At 42.4% G+C, this 21,799-nt stretch overlaps 1 protein-coding gene and 1 non-coding gene across 24 annotated transcripts in view; one reads left to right on the forward strand and one right to left on the reverse strand.

Moving 5' to 3' along the window:
• The window catches only part of ANK3 (ankyrin 3), a 710,530-nt gene that overhangs the window by 490,080 nt on the left and 198,651 nt on the right, over positions 1-21,799 (forward strand). For 17 of the 23 annotated variants that reach the window (XM_038743727.1, XM_038743734.1, XM_038743724.1 and 14 more), the window contains 7 exons: positions 3,359-3,460; positions 3,863-3,961; positions 4,967-5,065; positions 9,448-9,546; positions 18,020-18,205; positions 18,972-18,995; positions 20,164-20,262. In XM_038743727.1, coding sequence (XP_038599655.1) covers positions 3,359-3,460; positions 3,863-3,961; positions 4,967-5,065; positions 9,448-9,546; positions 18,020-18,205; positions 18,972-18,995; positions 20,164-20,262 — 708 coding nt within the window. The remainder of the gene's footprint in view (positions 1-3,358; positions 3,461-3,862; positions 3,962-4,966; positions 5,066-9,447; positions 9,547-18,019; positions 18,206-18,971; positions 18,996-20,163; positions 20,263-21,799) is intronic. The other 6 variants (XM_038743728.1, XM_038743738.1, XM_038743742.1 and 3 more) reach the window with 1 other exon arrangement.
• On the reverse strand, positions 1,859-1,996 carry LOC119925968. Its single transcript, XR_005449888.1, has one exon. It is a non-coding gene; the product is annotated as a small nucleolar RNA SNORA7 (small nucleolar RNA).

Genomic DNA, 21,799 nt, shown 5'->3' on the forward strand with positions numbered 1-21,799 from the left:
GTTAAGTACTTACTATGTACTAGGCACTGTTTTAAGCTCTGGAGTAGATATAAGCTAATCTGGTTGGACATTAGACCATTAGACATTAGATTACACATTAGACCAAACTCCACAGTTATGATCATCTGTTTTCCTTTCGGCATCTGCCCTGTTTAAAAACCCTAGGACTTCCTCCTTAGGTTCTGGCAGTAATTTACTCTTCAGTGATGTGGCCAGAGCTGTCTCTCTCAGGGAAACTAGGTGTTCATTGCTGAGGGCAGGTCTGCATAGCATACTGCCATCAGAATGGACTAACTCCCTTTGAACAAAACCTTCTTTTGGAAAGAGAGAAAAGGAGACAAAAGAGAAAATAGCTCCAAGTGCTATGAACATTGTTAACTACAACAATGCAACATGGGACAACCGTTTTCTATGCTCACCGTGGCTGGGACTGTAGATCCTGATTTGGCCTTTTCAGCCAGACATGCGCTCATAAGTGAACTTCACAGTCAGTGGTGATGTTGAAAATGAAGGATGTATTCATTCATAAATTAATTTAGTCATTCAATTGTATTTATTGAGCACTTACTGTGTGCAGTGCATTGTACTAAGCATTGGGAGAGTAAACTATAACAATAAACAGACACATTCCCTGCCCTTAATGAGCTTACCATCTAGAGGGGAACAGCTATAGTGTGTGTGTGTGTGTGTGTGTGTGTGTGTGTGTGTGTGTGTGTGTGTGTGTGTGTGTGTGCGCGCGTCTATACATATATAGCATAAAAATATATTCATATTATGTCCATATATATCCTGTGCCATTAAATCAGTTTATTTCTGAGTCCACGTTGCTAGTCCCTTTATTTAGAACTATTTCTCCATTGAACCAAACTTACTGTCCAATAAAGTGTGTCTGATACTGATGAGACTTTCAGAGATTTTTTTTCCCCACAAAAAAATAGACCCAGGACTGTTGGGTTCAGAGACTCAGCTGTACTATGAGGTCAAACTACTTAATAATTATGTTGATTCTGAAGACTGAAGCTTCAGAAGCAGCATGGTGTAGTGGAAAGAACACAGTCTTGGGAGTCAGAGGATCTGGGTTCTAATCCCGGCTCTAATCCCAGCTCTAATCCCGGCTCTTCCAATTGTTGTGTGACCTTGGACAAGTCACTTAACTTCTCTGTGCCTCAATTCTCCTATTTCTACCTTCTGCTTAACCTGAGAGCCCCTTGTGGGACAGGGCCTGTGTCCAGTCTAACTAAGTTGTATCTACCCAGCGCTTAAAATAGTGTTTGACACATAGTAAGCGCTTAACAAATAATATATTGTTTGTGTATATATATATTTGTATATATATATGTATATATGTGTATATATATTATATATATACACAAATATATATTTCTATACATCCATAGAGCTATAGGATTCTTCTGGGCCAAGACAGTACAGCTCATTAAGAGACATCTACCCTCTCCATTTACATCTTCCCTCCTGATTACTGCGTACCTACTCTGTCTTGTTTTGTTTTTGATATACTCCTTAAGCAAAGGTGAATACTATTGATAATGATGATGGAACTCCATTCTGTCAGACTGCAGGTCTAGTTTTTGAATGTTGAAACAGTGTAGGTGTAGCAGTATGGGCCAGTTGTTGTTGTCTTATGCTGTCAAGTCATGACTGACCTATAGCAACACCATAGACACATCTCTCTCAGAATGCCCCACTTCCATCTGAAAGCATTCTGGTAGTGGATCCGTAGAGTTTTCTTGCTAAAAATACGGAAGTGGTTTACCATTGCCTCCTTCTGCACAGTAAACCTGGTTCTCCACCCTCGACTCTCACCCGTGCTGCTGCTGCCCAGCACAGGTGAGTTTTGACTTGTAACAGATTGCCTTCCACTCGCTAGCCACTGGACAAGCTAGGAATGGAATGGGTAGACCTCTGCTTGACTCTCCCTCCCATAGTCGAGACTGGTAGAGTACTGGAAACTCTCCAGGTGCAACCCTGAGAGAGTAATATGGGCCTAGAGAGTACCTATCGGGCAATCCCTGTTTTTGTTGCTAATGCTGTGGAGAATGTTTCCTCTAAGGTTTTGATAGCTTAGAGTTCTAGTGGAGCTTTTCAAACTCTTTACCTTCTTGCCCTTTTGGTTCTTTCTTTCCCCCTCCGGCCTGCCATATGCTTCTGGGTTCAGGAATCTGCGACAGTGATTTAAGAGATAGCAGCAGCAGGATGGATGAAGTAGGGAAATATTAAAAATGTTGCAGGTAGCAATCATCCAGTCTTACTGAGAAGATTACCTAAGCTAAATGGAAGTCTAGGTATGTGTAAAAGATGTTTAAATACTTTTCTGGCCCCACAGAGCTATGTCACTCATCTGACTGTATTCTGTGGACATTCCTTTTCCCTGTGATATTCTTCTCGGTCGTGTGAAGTGATTGGATGAATGTAATGTCATGTTCTTAAATACTAGAGGTTTGGAGAGAGGTGACTAAAATTGAAATGTCTGCAGTCTTGAAGAGATGGTAAATTCCAGTGAAACAAGGTGGTGATTAAATGCAGTGTATTCAATAATACTACATAATTCTGTATAATTTTGTGGTTCAGTGTTATATTTCTGACATTCATTTGTGCCATTTTTAGTTCTGTAGTAATTGTGTGTTGGCTAAAAAAGAATGGCCAAGCAATGTTTTTTTTTAATTCAAATTGAACTTCTACTTTATTGCTGGAGCTGCTGCTGTAATTTAGCAGGAAACCTGTCTCTCTGCATGGGGCTGCAATGTCTGTTCCTTCTTAAGAGGAAGTAAACTTGGGGGAAACAAGGACCCCACTTTCAATAATGTTTTCAATTTAAAGATATTAAGCAAATTTCTTCCACTCAATTGCTGCCTTAAAACATGTTCCTGAAAAGTATCATCAGTTTTACTAAAAACGAACAAAAAGTGTAGAAAGTTATACTCCCACTATCCTCTCTCCCAAATTTGAATGTTCGTCACCCTTTGGGAAAAGCATATTTTGGGCCTCTGCTCCTTACTGTAACTTTGACAAGTTTTGGCTTTTTGAAAAATCTTTTACTGAAGTTTACTTAGACTGTGAGACCCATGTGGGACAGGGTCTGTGTCCAACCTGATAAATTTGTATCTCCCCCAGGGCTTAGAATGGTGCTTGACACCTAGTAAGTGCTCAACAAATGCCAAAGTTACTGTTGAAAGAAGCTTGATAAGTATATTGTATCACAGGTTTAATTGGGAGTGTTTCTTTCTTTCGGTCACCATACGTTCCCTGCACATCTCCTGACTTTTCAATTAATCACTAAAGATAAGGGTGTATATTTCAATTTCAGTTCTAACTCAATGTTTTTTTTCTCCTTTTTCAGTCGGATGCTAATGCCAGCTATTTACGAGCAGCACGAGCTGGGAACTTAGAAAAGGCCCTCGACTACTTGAAAAATGGAGTCGACATCAACATTTGCAATCAGGTGGTACTTATGACAAAATGAAATTTGCTTTTTTACTCCTTATACTATTTCTCACCCATTAACAATTTTAATTTGCTATTATTATGACTCTATCTTGTACCCAATTTACCTGCTCTGTCAAATCTTAATTTTTTTTTCTTTCCTGGGTGGGCAGTCAGTTATCTGTATTATTTAACATTCTGCTTACAAAACAACCTAAAATGTCTATCTTGGACTGTTGTAAGCAAGTCATTCTCCCTGTGTTTAGTGTGCTTTATTTTCACAATCATCGTTTCGTAAATATATGTTGGCAAGAGATTGTTGCAGCAGTAGTTATGCTGGAATGTGATCTTAAGTGCACCTGATGGTTTGGTGCATTATTCTTGACCCACTGAGTGAACCTTTCCCATTACTTTTGGCCAGAATGGGTTGAATGCCCTCCATCTTGCTTCCAAAGAAGGGCACGTTGAAGTTGTTTCTGAACTGATCCAGCGAGAGGCCAATGTGGATGCCGCCACCAAGGTCAGTGTCCTGGTTTTAGCCCCCAAATTGCCTAAAATGGGACCCCACTGCCTTCAGGAGCTGCTGATAAGAATTGAAAGGGAAGAGTTCTTTTTACAGTTTCACTTTGAAAAGTGTTTCAGCATAACATAATTAAACTCTTCGTCGTTCACTAGTTATTTGGGAACGATGGCCGATATACTACTCGTATAACAAGAGGATGACAGTGACAAACCTCACGCTAAAGAAAACTCATATTATACCACCCACAGCTTGTCCGCTGTCACCCCCATGCACCTGATAGCTCCTTTTGACACCACAAAATGGTAGAACATTCCCTAATTCCCCAACAGCATTCTCTCCAAAATGAAGAGTGCAAACATGCAATTTCGGAAAACTGACTTCTGAATGTAATAGGGAGCGTAAGCAGGGTGAAGAGGAAGTTTATAAGACACATGCATATATCCTCTAATATATTTTTATATATAAGGATTGTGTCCACTCCTACTCACTCTGGATATATCAAGTAGTAGGAGTGGACCAAATCTTATTTGTAAAGAAAATTTGGAGGATTTGGAGAGACTTTCTCTATTCTGGTGTCAAGCTGGATTGAAATCAGATATCGGCAAATCCCGTTTGAAAAATTAGAACAAAAGCCACTCCAAATGATCTGATGATGATCTGTCCACAACATAACTGGACTCTGGCCCATCCTTTCCCGATGCTAAAGGCTAGTGGCTCATTGCCTGTAACACATTCAAACACACACTTAATAGACCCTATAGGCATGAGCAACAAAAGCCTGTAGTAGCGAATAATTCAAATATAACTACCGTATGTGATTATAAGCAATCACACGTTATTTGCGTGCCCATATAAGCAGGATGCCTGGGTAGGTAGGGACCATGTAAATGAGGGAGTTGTATGTTATGAGAGAATGCTTTTAGAAAGCTGTCTTCTTCCCTACAGTTCGTTCCTCTGTAGCATCAACCTGACTCATTTTGCATTTACCTTCTTCAATTTCAGAAAGGAAATACAGCCTTGCACATAGCATCTCTGGCTGGACAGACAGAAGTAGTGAAAGTGTTGGCTACAAATGGGGCTAATGTCAATGCACAATCTCAGGTAAAACTATGGATCTGTATTTCTGAAGTGCCGTACATGCCATTTTGGGTAACAGTTCCTCCTTTTTGTGGGTTCATTCTGCATGCTGCCTGACATTTTAATACATTAACAAGCATCATTGTTTCAAAACAAAATTGAGAATTGTAAATGTATAACCCTTGTCCTAATAGAGTGATGAGTTTGGGAGATCTAACCAAATATTTCCACTGAAAGCAAATTTCTATCCTGAGCTTTGGGTAGATAAACTTGACCTATCAGCTGTTCCTGAAGCCCCCAGACTCCACCAGTCCTGACAGCACACAAATTGATGCCTATCCAATGAGTGGCCATAAATGGAAATGAGGAAATGAAGGAGCTCAGAAAGTGACTCGGGGCCAATGGATCGTCCTCCAAATAGGAAAAAGGGGCTCAGAAGGGAACCTCAGGGCCAATGGATGTTACTCCAATTGGCAGAGAGAAGATTCATTCACTTGTAATTATCGAGTGCTTACTGTATGCAGAGCACTGTACTAAGTGCTTGGGAAAACACTATACAATGGCCCTTTCTAGGCATAGGCGACAGCACTGACAAGGACCAGATTCATCTTAGCCACTGTTATTTCTGAAATACAAAGGTAAAGTATTTTTCAAAGAAAGAAAAAGTATGAGATCCTAAAGAGAATGGCATCTCTTGAAGGCCCAATGCCACCAGAATCCAACCTTGAACACACCCTTGACTTAATTCAAGTCAATTAATTAGTTAATTAGACTTAATAACTTAATTAGAGAAACAGCATGGCTCAGTGGAAAAGAGCCCAGGCTTTGAAGTCAGAGGTCATGGGTTCAAATCCCGGCTGTGCCAATTGTCAGTTGTGTGACTTTGGGCAAGTCACTTAACTTCTCTGTGCCTCAGTTACCTCATCTGTAAAATGGGGGTGAAGACTGTGAGCCCCACGTGGGACAACCTGATCACCTTGTAACCTCCTCAGCCCTTAGAACAGTGCTTTGCACAGAGTAAGCGCTTAATAAATGTCATTATTATATTATTAATTCCAAGAATATCTGCAAACTTGATCATTCAGAACTCATTTTTGAGTAGGGATTGCTTGGCCCTAATCAGTCTACAGAATATTTGACCAGCCCACAGAACTTTTACCACTACATCCTCTGCAGTACTGTAGGCTGTATTTTCAGGATTGTGGTTTTGCTACAGTCTATGCCTCTAGCTTTATTTCATTTAGTGTACATCTTATTTCTATCTGGCTTTAGTTTGTGAACTCTTTCTCTGTGACAATTGGACTTTGGTTTTCTTTATGAAATTCCTCTTGAGGAATAACATTTTCAAGAAGATTGATGTTCAGAAGGTGGATAGTGATATAGTACTCTTAGGGAGAGGCAAATTTTCATTCACTACCTCGAACTCCAACTCTCATGGCAGACAGATGCCTTTCCCTGAAAGAAACTGCTCTGACCTTTAAGGGAAAGCTCTTTTTGAAAAGTTTTGGGGAGGGCAGCAATAGTTATGATTTCAACTGCAAAATATGGGGAGCAACACATTTTGGAATAATAAAACTGCAACCATTTTATTTTTCAATGTGCGTATGTTCCCTACTGATGATAAAACTATCCAGCGGAAATACTGAGCCTGAAATTCTGGAAACTATGGTGTGAAAATGTCGAGCTAATGGTCCTCAGCATTTCACCCTTCATCTTAGGGCTTGCCCTCCTGTGTCCTCCTATCTGCATTGTTACGTGGTCAGAATTTCTAATGAGTTACAGAGCAGCAGAGCAGTTAAAGTTGAAAAAATAAATTCCCTTTTTAAACCTGGACTTTTGACCTCCCGGGATCACTTGAATAATATTTCAATTGCAATCTGTCTAAGGAAGCAGTACTGATAAAGAGCAATCTGAAATGAAACTTCATTTAGATAGGTTGCAAGATGTCTTGGTAAATGAATAGAAAAGACTTGATACATGAAAAATAGAAATGTTTTCCAAAGATTTGAAATAGAGGAGTACCTTCAATATGACCAGAAATTATGTAAAATATATTTTTCCCTCTAACATTCACCGTAAGAACATAAAACTGTTCCTAGACAATGGAACTTTACTTAAATCAGGGATTGCTATTGACCAACTCTTTTGATCCAAACCCCCCGATCTTGAATTCCTTATCTTAAAGTTTGCATAATAGAATAGACAGGGCTAATGATGTCATCTGGGGAAAATGTGTGGAGTGATTAATTCATGATTATGAGGTGCTCTGTTGATACAAAATACTCTAAAGTTAATAATGCACTATTCTAAAAAGTATCACCTTATCTAGTAAATTCTAATAATCACTAAATGTTACAGTGATGTTTCCCCAGAATTGTTTCACTTCGTATTTTTAGTCTGTAATAGGAAATACAACAGTATTTACCCAGTGGGTCACATTTGTGTAAGAATAAATGACCTGGGTAAATAACAAATTACAAATATTTTTTAAGTGCTTTGTGCCAGGCACTGTACTAAGCCTTGGGGAAGATATAAGATAATCAGGTTGGACATAGTCCTAGTCCCTTATAGGGCTCACTGTTTAAATTCCCATCTTAAAGATGAGGTAACTGAGGCACAGAGAAGTGAAATGATTTGCCCAAGTCACTCAGCAGACAAGTGGTGGAGCTGGGATTAGAACCCAGCTCTTCTGACTCCCAGGCCCGTTCTCTTTCCACTAGCCCACACTGCTTCTTCAGCTTCATATAATTATCTGCTGTGTAACCTTGGGCAAGTCATTTAACTTCTCTGTGCCTCAGTTACAACAGCTGTAAAATGATTCAGGATTCAGACTGTGAGCCCCAGGTGGGACAAGAACTGTGTCAAACCTGATTAGCTTGTATCTACACAGCGCCTAGTGTAGTGCCTGGCACGTAATAAACACTTAACAAATAAAATTTAAAAATACATAGCAAAAGTGAGAATCGTTAAGTGGGCCACAACTCCAAGAATCACTATTGCCCTTTTGGCCTTTGGTCATATTTTGGTTCCTACCTAAACTGGAGGCTGCTCTTCTGTCAGCAAAAGAACAGGGACAAATGGCAGGATTTGATATCAGAAACCTAAAATACTGCATGGGGTTTAAGTGTTTCCTTCCCTAAATTAATGACACTCACAGGAGGATGTTGTCTGGGGGTAATTATACTGTCTACCTAGAATAATATTATTTGCATATTGCTTGTTTACAAAATCACTATTAGGAAATCTCAGGGCAGGATGTTTGGGAGCAAATGGAGCATCAAATATTGGCGTTTCCCCAAGGTTCTGCAGGCTGTACAAGATCACTGATCAGGCTTAATGTCAAGCCTCCTTGCCCCTGGGTAATGGCCTGTCAGAACTGCCTGTGAAGGACGCTTCAGAAGCAAAGGGCCTGATGGATCATCCAGATGCCTTCTGTCATTTAGGTTTCTACAGTGGGAATTTCCTAACCTGAGGGTCTCCAAAAAAGTGTGATCCACATACAAGAGAAGCAATGTGGCCTAGTGGATGGAATATAGGCTTGGGAGTCAGAGGACCTGGATTCTAATCCCGGCTCCGCCCCTTGTCTGCTGTGTGATCTTGGTCAAGTCACTTAACTTCTCTGTGCTTCAGTTACCTCATATCATTTCAATGGAGATTAAGACTGTGAACCCCATGTGGGACATGGACTGCATCCAAACTGATGAGTTGTATCTATCCCAGTGCTTAGAACGGTGCTTGACACTTAGTAAGCACTTAACAAACACCATCATCGATTTCCCTTTTGCCCTCGAAAGCTTTGCAGATTTCCTGGTTTAAGCATTCGTCTTCCTTGCTGTAAGGCAAATTATGACTTCCTCAAACTGTCCAGTGATATGTGAGCTTTACCCTGTAGCTGTATAGTGAATGATGTTAGATATTTATTGACATTCAAATGATGATTATCATTCATACTTATTCTGCCCTCAAATTATCACATATTCTGCCCTTAGTGATGCCCTATAGTAAGATACCCACTGCACAGATGGTATCCAGTCCTATCTCATAACATCTGGTGAATTTAATAATAATAACTGTGGTATTTGTTAAGCACTTACTAAATGCCAAGCAATGTACTAAGCACTGGGTTGGATACAAGCAAATCAGGTTGGACACTGTCCCCGTCTCATGTGGGGCTCACGGTCTCAATCCCCATTTTACAGATGAGGTAACTGAGGCCCACAGAAGTAAAGTGATTTGCCCAAGGTCACACAGCAAACAGGCTGACCTGAACTAAATGTGTTGCAATTAAATTAAAATGCTGGGATTAGTTAGAGTAAATCACAGATTACGCTTCATTAGTTCATTGAGGTAGGACATGGAGCGTTTTGGAGAATACTGAAGGAAACCTTGTATGTGCTTCTTTACAGAATGGTTTTACTCCGTTGTATATGGCAGCCCAGGAAAACCACTTGGAAGTTGTCAAGTTTCTCCTGGACAATGGTGCAAGTCAGAGCCTGGCTACAGAGGTAAATAGTTCCCTCTTTTCCTTTCAAATTCAAGATTTCCCTTGGCTTCTTTTGGTGTTTACATAAAAGGGAAATTGATAGCATTTTGGGGTAATGCATAACCCTGGGGTTGTGAATCTGACAGTAGATGAGAGCATTCAAGAATGGGATGATAATAATAATAATAATAATAATAATAATAATAATAATAATAATAATGGTATTTGTTAAGCACTTACTATGTGCCAAGCACTGTTCTAAGCACTGGGGGGATACAAGGTGATCAGGTTGTCCCACGGGGGGCTCACAGTCTTCATCCACATTTTACAGATGAGGGACCTGAGGCCCAGAGAAGTTAAGTGACTTGCCCAAAGTCACACAGCTGACAAGTGGTGGAGCCGGGATTTGAACCCATGACCTCTGACTCCAAAGCCCGGGCTCTTTCCACTGAGCCATGCTGCTTGTTAAAGCTCTTTTTACAGAGTTATCCCAATGAGTGTTAAGTATTGTTCTATGTGGTGTATTTATGAACAATGATTTCTCTGATTTGGAGTCCAGTTCTTCCCTTTATTTCTGGAAAACCATTAGTTAGGTACCATCCCAGGTTCAGCAGGAAATAAGGGTTGTTTTTACGATGTTTATTAGGCTCTCTGAGCTAAATGCTGTGCTAAGAAGTGGCATAGATACAAATATAACAGTTCAGATGCTATTTCTATCCCACTGGGGACTCACAGTCTAGATGGGAGTACACATCTGAAAACAATGATTGTGGTGGATTACTGCACACAGCAGAAGCAACGAACCAAGACAACAATGTCAAGATAAATAAATAAGCAGTTCTTGGAATGGAGAATACTCAGACTCCCCACTGCTCCAGGCACTCAGTCCTTAGTTACACACCACTCTCCTCGCCCCAGGGTCTGAAATGTTGTAATGGTATCTTTTGGGGCAGTGGGCTGTGGCACTAGGAAAGACTGACATGGGAATGGGGGCAGTGGATGCAGACCCCAGCGCTGTGGTCTTCAGGTTGCTCTAATTCAATCAGTCATATTTATTGAGCGCTTACTGTGTGCAGAGCACTGTATTAAGCACTTGGGAAAGTACAACACAACAATAAACCCTGCCCACAACAAGCTCACAGTTTAATAATAATAATAATGATAATAATGATGGCATTTATTAAGCACTTACTATGTGCAAAGCATTGTTCTAAGTGCTGGGAGGTTACAAGGTGATCAGGTTGTCCGACAGGGGGCTCATAGTCTTCATCCCCTTTTTACAGATGAGGTAACTGAGGCCCAGAGAAGTTAAGTGACTTGCCTAAGGTCACACAGCTGACAATTGACGGAGCTGGGATTTGAACCCATGACATCTGACTCCAAAGCCTAGGCTCTTTCCACTGAGCCACGCTGCTTCTCTAGAGTCGGGGAGACAGATATCAATACAGCCACATGTCTCGGTCCTGGGCATATCTCTCTCTCTCTCTCTCTCTCTCTCTCCCTCTCTCTTTCTTCTCTCTCTTTCTCTCTCCCTCTCTCTCTCTCCTTCTCCCCCTCACCACCCCCAATATTACCTTTGGACGAACTGCATTCAGCCAAAGGAGGAAATTACTCATCCCCTTGCAAGTCCCTGTAGTGTGTGTGGAGCAGTGCCATTTTCCCTAGCCTAGTGGCTAGGCTAGGGTAGCTCTGGGCTGAGTGGATTTCCAGACTGCCTCCTCATTTTGGTGTGGAGAGGGAGGGGATATGAGGGAAGGGAAATTTCCTCTCAAAATCTTATTTCAAAGAAACCAACCAATCCAAAAAATAGTCTCACAGTTGAAAATTCAGCTGAAGTCTAGTATGCTGGTGGATTTTTATTTCCTTCAGTTTTGAAAATGACAGATTGTTTCATGGTTATTTCTGAGAATACTTCATTTTTAGCTTGCATTTTACATTGCAAAGCTCCTGCTCCTAGCAAATAGAACTATATTTGCTTTATAGATTCTAGCATCATTTTAAGGGCTTAATGAAAACTAAGCTACTGGTTCTGCCACTTGTTTGCTGTGTGGCCTTGGGCAAGTCACTTCACTTCTCTGTGCCTGTTACCTTATCTGTAAAATGGGGATTAAGGCTGTGAGCCCTACAAGGGATTCATTCATTCATTCAATCTTATTTATTGAGCACTTACTGTGTGCAGAGCACTGTAATAAGGGCTTGGAAAGTACAATTCAGCAACAGAAACCATCCCTGCCCACAATGGGCTCACTGTCTAGAAGGGGGAAGACAGACATCAAAACAAGTAAACAGAAATCGATAACATCAATGTAAATCAAAAGAATTATAGATATATACACATCATTAATAAAAATAAATAGAATTAGAAATATGTACATATATACACACAAGTGCTGTGGAGCAGGGAGGGAGGTAGAGCAGAGGGAGTGAGTGGAGGCGATGGGGCTGGGAGGGGGAGCAGAGGAAAAGGGAACTTAGTTCGGGAAGGCCTCCTGGAGGAGGTGAGCTTTCAGTAGGGCTTTGAAGGGGAAAAGTGAGCTAGTTTGGCACGAACTATAGGATGTGGATAAGGGATATAGACTGTGTCCAACCTGATTTGCTTGTATCCACCCCAGCACTTAGTGCAGTGCCTGACACATGTAAGTGCTTAACAAATATCATTATTATTATTATTATTATTCTAAGTCAGTAGGCATGCAGTAAAATTTGTGTGCATTTTCCTCCAATAGGGAAGCAGTGCATTTCATCACATTTGCAAGAGTCATCTCCTTCTCTAGACTGTAAGCTCGGTGTGGGTAGGCAAGGTATCTACCAACTTTGATGGCTTAGTTCAATCCTCTGCACACAGTAAGCACTCAGTAAACTTGATTGATTGATGAATCCAGTCTAATCTATACCAAATACAAACCTAATTTCATGGCTCAAAGATTTAAATTAAGTTTATAAACCAATAAAAAAAATGGTGTACTCAGGCATAGCACAACAAGCAGAGGGGAACATATGCCCAGTTCCAGGGGAGGGAAAAGGTTGCATCCATGCCAAATCAGAAGGTAACTGGGGTGTCTTGTCCATACATACCCCGGGGGTGCACGCACATAATCACCTTGGCACCAGAGGGTTGGACACACCAGAAACCACTCTGCAGTAATAATAATAATAATAATAATAATGGCATTTGTTAAGTGCTTACTATGTGTCAGGCACTGTACTAAACACTGGAGTGGATACACACAAATTGGGTTGGACACAGTCCCTGTCCCACATGGGGCTCACAGTCTCAATCCCGATTTTACCGATGAGGGAACTGTACTTCCCAAGCGCTTAGTATAGTGCTCTGCACATAGTAAGCTCTAGATAAATATGATTGAATGAATGAATGATTCAGCACAGAGCAGATGAATGGTGAAGCCGGGATTAGAATATATGACCTTCTGTCTCCCAGGCCCGTGCTCTATCCACTCTGCCATGCTCCTTCCCATAGGGTTGGAGAGCAAGGGAATGGTGGGAAGAGAGACATGGCCCAGGGTGAGTGGACATACATGGTGACAGCTGCTCTAGCTTCACCCCCAGGGTAGGAAGTGCATGGTAGGGAAGAGTCAGTCCCACCCGAGGCCAGCCCAGGGTCAACCCTTCCCTCCCTCCTGGAGTTGGGTGGAACCGGGCTAGGCAGGCATGTTTGCAAAACTCCACAGCGAGAGGGGCACAGCCCTGTAAGCTCAATACAGACAGGGAACATGTCTACTAACTCTGTTATATTGTACTCTGCCAATAATAATAATAGTGATAATGATGGTATTTGTTAAGTGCTTACTATGTGCCAAGCACTGATCTAAGCGCTGGGGTAGTTACAAGGTAATCAGGTTGTCTCATATGGGGCTCACAGTTCTTAATCCCCATTTTACAGATGAGGTAACTGAGGCACAGGGAAGTTAAGTGGGTTGCCCAAGGTCATACAGTAAAGTGACAGAGCCGGGACTAGAACCCACATCCTTTGACTCCCAAGCCTGTGCTCTTGCCACTAGGCTAAGCTGCTTGAGCCCACTGTTGGGTAGGGACCGTCTCTATGTGTTGCCAACTTGTACTTCCCAAGCCCTTAGTACAGTGCTCTGCACACAGTAAGCGCTCAAGAAATACGATTGAGTGATTGATTGATTCTGAGTGCCAAGCACTTAGAACAATGTTCTGCACACAGGGCTCAATAAGTATGATTGATTGATTGATTAATTGGCCCCTCCCCTCCCTGCCTTGGGACGGGTGGGTGTGCTAGTTCCTGCCAGTTCCTGCCCCTCCTCTCCCTTCCCAGCCCCCAGCTCCTTGGGCAAGCACTCCTGGGTGGTTTGCATCCACCCCCTCTTCTCTAAAGTCCCTGAACCATGAATTTGGATGGCTGCCACACTGGGGTAGATACTATTTTATTTTCCCAAGTATGTAGTACAGTGCTCTGCACACAGTAAATGCTTAGTAAATACCATTGATTGATTGGTTGGATGGAATCAATCAATCAATCAATCGTATTTATTGAGCGCTTACTATGTGCAGAGCACTGTACTAAGCGCTTGGGAAGTACAAATTGGCATCACATAGAGACAGTCCCTGCCCAACAGTGGGCTCACAGTCTAAAAGGGGGAGACAGAGAACAGAACCAAACATGGAAGCATGAAAACCTCACTTCTGGACTTCCCCACTAATCTAAATATCTGTTCTACCTCCTATTTAGACTGGGAGTCCCATATGGGACAAGGACACGGACTGTGTCTTGCTTGGCTCTGAGTAAACACTTAAATATTCCAATTAATATGTGGTACATTTTACACATAATGTGTGCATCTCTGTATGGGGAAACTTCATCTTTTTACTGTTGAGCCTATTGTTCCTCATTGAGCTGTTCTTTTGACATTTTACCCAGATTTCAGTGGACGAGTCCAGAAAGATTTTTCTGTTCAAGGCATCTCAGTAAGGAGTTATCCATATGCAGCATATAAAATCTTTCTCTCACTCTTTTTCTCTAGATATATAATCCCTCTATATATAGTCTAAATATACAGTCACAAAATTAAAAAGCCAAGTTCAATAACATTTCAAATACCCAAGTGATTTACCATTTTATTCTTTACGATGAGACTGCCTTCTTGAAATTATACACTTGTCTTCCAGTTTAACAAACTCCTGAGCTCTGCAAATGATTATGGTTTAAAACTTTCTCCCCAAATCTGGATGCTGTTTTGCTGAGCTAGGTACCATGTTGCTATGACATATGCCACTCTGGCAGCTATATTTTCTAAATTTAATAGTTTATACACTAATGAAATAATTTTGAACTTTTCAGAATAACTACTGAAAGCAAACCAAACAATCTCAACTTGGTTTGTAAACAAAATCTGGAGCTGCTACTTTTAGAATTGGTAGCCCAGTGATATTTCTTGGAGACTGGTGTCTGTTGATCGCATCTGTAACTGCCATGTGCAACAGAAGTACATTCTTAAAAATGTTAATTTTGCCTCTAGCTCATATAACTTAGGAGCTATAATGGTATTTGTTAAGTGCCTACTATGTTCCAGGCACTGTACTAAGCACTGAGGTAGATACAGGATAATCAGGTTGGACACAGTCCATGTCCCACATGGGCCTCACAGACTTAATCCCTGTTTTACAGATGAGGTAATGGAGGCACAGAGAAGTTAAATGACTTGCCCAAAGTCACACAGCACACAAGTGTGGAGCTGGAATTAGAACCTAGGTCACACAAATGGTAGAGCCAGGATTAGGACCTGTCCAAGACTGAACTCCTTGTCTTCCCTCCCAAACCCTGCCCTCTCCCTGACTTTCCCATCTCTGTTGACGGCACTACCATCCTTCCCGTCTCACAAGCCCGCAACCTTGGTGTCATCCTCGACTCCACTCTCTCATTCACCCCTCACATCCAAGCTGTCACCAAAACCTGCCGGTCTCAGCTCCACAACATTGCCAAGATCCGCCCTTTCCTCTCCATCCATACCGCTACCCTGCTCGTTCAAGCTCTCATCCTATCCCGTCTGGACTACTGCATAAGCCTTCTCTCTGATCTCCCATCCTCGTGTCTCTCCCCACTTCAATCCATACTTCATGCTGCTACCCGGATTGTCTTTGTCCAAAAACGCTCTGGGCATGTTACTCCCCTCCTCAAAAATCTCCAATGGCTACCAATCAATCTGTGCATCAGGCAGAAACTCTTCACCCTGGGCTTCAAGGCTCTCCATCACCTCGCCCCCCTCCTACCTCACCTCCCTTCTCTCCTTCTACAGCCCACCCCACACCCTCCGCTCCTCTGCCACTAATCTCCTCACCATACCTCGTTCTCACCTGTCCCGCCATCGACCCCCGGCCCACGTCATCCCCCGGGCCTGGAATGCCCTCCCTCTGCCCATCCACCAAGCTAGCTCTCTTCCTCCCTTCAAGGCCCTACTGAGAGCTCACCTCCTCCAGGAGGCCTTCCCAGACTGAGACCCTTCTTTCCTCTCCCCCTCGTCCCCCTCTCCATTCCCCGATCTTACCTCCTTCCCTTCCCCACTGCACCTGTATATATGTATATATGTTTGTACATATTTATTACTCTATTTATTTTACTTGTACATATCTATTCTATTTATTTTATTTTGTTAGTATGTTTGGTTTTGTTCTCTGTCTCCCCCTTTTAGACTGTGAGTCCACTGTTGGGTAGGGACTGTCTCTATATGTTGCCAACTTGTACTTCCCAAGTGATTAGTACAGTGCTCTGCACACAGTAAGCGCTCAATAAATACGATTGATTGATTGATTGACCCAAGTGCTCTGACTCCTAGGTCTATGCTCTTTCCATTTGGCCCCTTCTCCTTCACCTCACTAATCTCGCACCACAGCCCAGCCCACACAATCTGCTCCTCTAATGCCAACCTACTCAGCCTCTGTCCTGGAACTCCTTCCCTCTTCATATCTGACAGACCACCACTCTCTCCACCTTCAAAACCTTCCTAAAGCCACACCTCCTCTAAGAGGCCTTCCCTCATTTAATAATAACAGTGATAATTATGACACTTGTTAAGTGCTTACTATGTGCCAAGCACTGTTCTAATCCCTGGGGATACAAAATTTCAGTTTGTCCCATGTGGGATGCACAGTCTTCATCCCCATTTTACAGATGAGGGAACTGAGGCACAGAGAAGTTAAGTGACTCACCCAAAGTCACACAGTTGATAAGTGGCAGAGCTGGTGTTAGAACCCTCAACCTCTGACCCTAAACCTCTGACTCCCAAGCCTGGGCTCTTTCCACTAAATCACACTGATTCTCATTTCCCCTATTCCCTCGCCCTTCTGTGTCACCTGTGCCCTGGGATCTTTACCCTTTAAACACTTGATATTCACCCTCCCCTCAGTCCCACAGCACTTATGCATGTGTCCATAATTTATTTTAATGGGTCTTCCTTTCTAGACCATAAGCTCCTTTGGGGCAGGGAACGTGTTTCCAACTCTGTTGTATTATACTCTCCCAAGTGCTTAGTACAGTGCTCTGAACACAAGAAGTGCTCAATAAACATAATTGATTGAGTCTCCTGCCACAACTTCTTACATTTTAGTTGAGTGATGCAACTATCTGGTAAGGAGTTCCTTCTCAACCTAATTACCAGACTGGGTCGGGGCAATCCTAACTGACCTGAGTGGTGTTTTGAGGCTCAGAGGTGTCCTGTTATTGCTTGGTTGAGCTAAACAACTGTGTGCATAGTGCTACCCTTTATACCTGCTCCTTGGGTTACTGCCCAAAACATAATCAATCAATGGTATTTATTGAGCACGTAGCATGTGCAGAGCATTCTACTAAGCGCTTGAGAGAGTACAGTACAACAGAGTGGGTAGACACATTCCACAATGAGCTTACAATCAGTATCAAATACATTTCTGAACTACTCTCTACACTCTTAATATCAATTTACAAAATGAATATAATAACATAAATATAGAATGCTAATATAAATCCATTCTTAAAAATAATTATGTATCCCTCTGGCCTGTGAGGAGAAACAGTGGATAAAACACAGGCCTGGTAAATGCTCTGCACACAGTAAGTGCTCAATGAATTCTACTGAAGGAGTCGGAAGGTCATGGGTTGTAATACCACCTCCACCACTTGACTGCTGTGTGATCTTGGGTGAGTCACTTCACTTCTCCGTGCCTCAGTTATCTCATCTGTAAAATGGGGATCAAGACTGTGAGCCTCACATGGGACAGGACCTGTGTTCAACCTGATTTACTTGTATCCACTTCAGTGCTTAGTTCAGTGCCTGTCAATAGGCACTTAGCAAACACCACAATTAGAATTGCTATTATGATTATGATTAAATGCTTTGAGGATGTCTCTTGGTCTTCATTCATGGGTACTTGTGTTTGTCTTGGGCACTTTTGGGTAGGTTTTACTCCACAGCTTTCAAACTGCTGCCAAGATCCTTGCCTGCCGGACTAACAGTGTTTTTCATTGGGATTTTTTGCAGGATGGATTCACCCCTTTGGCTGTTGCTTTGCAACAAGGCCATGACCAAGTGGTGTCATTGTTGCTTGAAAATGATACGAAAGGAAAAGTCCGTCTTCCAGCTCTTCACATTGCTGCTCGGAAGGACGACACCAAAGCAGCCGCACTGCTTCTGCAGAATGACCATAATGCAGATGTGGAATCCAAGGTGAGTCACGAGAGAACAAGCTGATCACGTGCGGAGTTGTATTGTAGCGCTTAACAAATACCGTCATTATTATTATTATTGTAGAAGCTGAGGGACTCCTGCCATACCTCTCTTTTGACAGGCTCATAGTTTTTAACTTTGGGTTGGGATGAGGGGAGGTGGACGGTGGTGAGGTGGGATGGGGAGAGCCAAGAGGTCATGGGGGTGGAGTGGGGGGGGGGGGTGTCATTGAGTGTTCCAGAAGGGAGGTCATATAAAAAAAAAACAACTTTGGATTTCCACCTACAATCCCAGGTTCCTGGTCAACAAGTGCATCTTGCGCTACTTACAGTCCTGCGTGGAGCTTACGTTTTACCTCAGGATAGAATTTAATTTAGGAATGATATTGAGTTAGGGGGAGTATCTATCTGAACCTGAAGAGAACAGGTGCCAACCAAAACTTGATGAATATCTTCAAGGCATAGAATTTTCTATCTATATAGGATCATGAGTCTGCTAGGGAGAGCATGAGCACTGTTACCTAGTAATTGAGTCGGAAGAATGCCATTGTCTTTAAGCCTGTTAATATAAACTTTCTTAAGGACATCTCATTTGGAGTATGGAATCATGTAGATTTCATTCAGTCTAGCTTTCTTTCCGTGCCTATTGTGCTTTTATCATAGCTGTCACTTCATCTAGCTGTCATGAAGCTTTTTTGCACCCATGTCACCAAGAGCGAACTAACCGTTCATTTTTTCCCTCTTTTCTTCCAAATGTGTTAACCTAGATGGTGGTGAATAGGACAACAGAGGTATATATGCACATATATCTATCTATATCTGTATCATCCCTTTCCATGACTTAGTGGTGCTGCATCATCTCTCTCCCGTCCTCTTTGCATCGCCTCCTGTAGGATAGATACCCGCTTTAGATGGATAAAGTAGCATGTGCTAGAGAAGACCACAGTTTGATCACCAGGGCTTTCTGCAGCTGAACCCGAGGTTTAAACGAAAGCATAAGGATTCCTTGAAATGAATTACCGTGTATAAAAGAGTTGCATAAGTCGAAGAGATGGGAGGTTCTGATACTGTAGATGTTGAGAGCTGCAGACAACCCTGTGCATCCAGGACTGGTTCAGTAGGCTTTTGCATGACACTTCCCCTCGATGGTGTCAGCAAGTAGGTGACCTCGGAATGGTACAAGATCGGGCAGACTCTCAGAAAGAGAGAGCCAGTGGCAGCTAGCATGGCTAAAAGGCTTGCTAACAGTCTAGAACCACATCAAGTTTCTATAAGGTTTGGTTCTCTGGGAACTCAGTAATTCGCTGCATGTTTTAGCACCCTTTTTTAACGGAAGTCAAATGACCCCAGAATGAAAATACGTTGCAGGAATTGTGTTACCAATCAGCCGTTCGCTAATTAGGTTGCTACCTTAAGTCTTTGCGTAACTCAGAAAGATGGCCCACCGTAGGAGATGGAGCTTTATGATATCATCCCTTGAAAGAAAATCACATCAGTCCTTTAAAAGAGGTCTGTGATGTTGCTGTAATTAGCATCTGCTTCAAATGCACCAAAGCAACCTGACTCTGACCTCAACTGAGAAGTCAAAGACAAAATAACAGTTCTAACCAAGAGGCATTTGACCCAAACCAAGAATATCTGTCTAGTTACAAATAATTATTCCAATTAACTGGAGGGTTCACTTTTGGAAACCTCGGCTGATGGTTTACTTCAGTGATTCCAGGTTTGTACCTGCTTCTTTGCTGCTAATTCCTTCTGCCTACTAATATTCTTATTAGACATCAACTCTTGGAAAACCTAAAAACAATTGGCACCGATTGAAAACTAGTACCGAATGGAATATCATTTCAAAACCTACTTTGCTTCCAAGTTTTTAGACGGTCAGGGCAATGAGTTCACAACCTCCCGGAGAGAAAGGAGTCAAAAATCAATTGAACATCTGCTGTGTTTTCTCTCCAGAGTGGCTTCACTCCTCTCCACATAGCTGCTCACTATGGAAATATCAATGTAGCCACGTTGCTGTTAAACCGAGGTGCGGCTGTGGACTTCACGGCACGGGTAAGGGCTCGAACTAAAGCACGTTTGATGGATGTGGAAATGTATCCTTCCGTGCTTCCGCTCGGAAGTTCACACCTTCACAAAAATGTGGATCGTGTCTTCTGGGTCCTTCAAATTCCTCTCACCTAAATGGGCCCAGGTGGCTCCCACTAGAAACAAATGTTCTACAGGATCGTTGACAATCGACAACCAGGAAGTGAGCAGGGTTTGGGCAACACACCCCTACTCTGCATGAAAATGTCTCCGTTTAGATGCTAAATGGTAAACCATTTACACATAAGCCATTTACAGGGCAGCACCAAAGGGGCTTCTCTCACTCAGGGAGCTCATGTACTCCCATTGTTTCAGTGAGGTATGTCAGAAAAACCTTCTAAATAATAATAATAACAATAATTATAGTGCTTGCTAAGTGCTCACTATGTGCCAAGCACTGTTGTACAAGAGAAGCAGCATGGCTTAGTAGAAAGAGCACAGGCTTGGGAGCCAGAGGACGTGGGTTTTAATCCTGACTCCGCCACTTGTCTGCTGTGTGACCTTGGGCAAGCCAGTTAACTTCTCTGTGCCTCTGTTACCTCATCTGTAAAATGTGGATTAAGACTGTGAGCCCCACATGGGAAAACCTGATTACCTTGTATCTACCCCAGCGCTTAGAACAGTGCTTGGCATGTAGTAAGTGCTTAACAAATATCATAATTATTTATTTAACCAGGTTGGGCACAGTCCTCATTCATTCAGTTGTATTTATTGTATTTATTAAGCACTTACTATGTGATCAGCCTTGTACAAAGCAAAAGGCCCGTGGTTGGGTAGGGATTGTCTCTATCTGTTGCCGAATTGTAATAATAATAATAATAATTTTGGTATTTGTTAAGCGCTTACTATGCGCCAAACACTGTTGTAAGCGCTGGGGGAGATACAAGGTGATCAGGTTGTCCCACGTGGGGCTCACAGTCTTAATCCCCATTTTCCAGATGAGGGAACTGAACCCCAGAGAAGTGAAGTGACTTGCCCACAGTCACATAGCTGACAGTTGGTAGAGTTGGGCTTCGAACCCATGACCTCTGACTCCAAAGCCTGCGCTCTTTCCACTGAGCCATGCTAGCTGCTATGTGCTAAGCGCTCTCCCAAGCGCTTCGGGCAGGGTTCTGCACACAGTGCCAGCTCAGGGGATTGAATTGTACTTTCCAAGCGCTTAGTACAGTGCTCTGCACACAGTAAGTGCTCAATAAATATGATTGAATGAATGAATGAATGAACAAGGGGCTCACACTCTTAAACCCCATTTTACAGACAAGGTAACTGAGACCCATAGGAGTTAAGTGACTTGCCCAAGGACACCCAGTGAACATGTGATGGAGGTAGGATTAGAACCCAGGCCCTTCTTACTCCAAGATCCATGCTCTATCCACTACGCCAAGCTGCTTCTCTTTGAAAATAGGAAAAATGATCTGCCACACTTTTTTATGATATTTAAGTGCTCATTGTATGCACGGTACTTTACTTAAGTGCTGGGTTAGGTAAAAGTTAACCAAGTTGG

The sequence above is a fragment of the Tachyglossus aculeatus genome, chromosome 3 (genome assembly GCF_015852505.1).
Source record: "Tachyglossus aculeatus isolate mTacAcu1 chromosome 3, mTacAcu1.pri, whole genome shotgun sequence".
NCBI classification, from domain to species: Eukaryota; Metazoa; Chordata; class Mammalia; order Monotremata; family Tachyglossidae; genus Tachyglossus; species Tachyglossus aculeatus.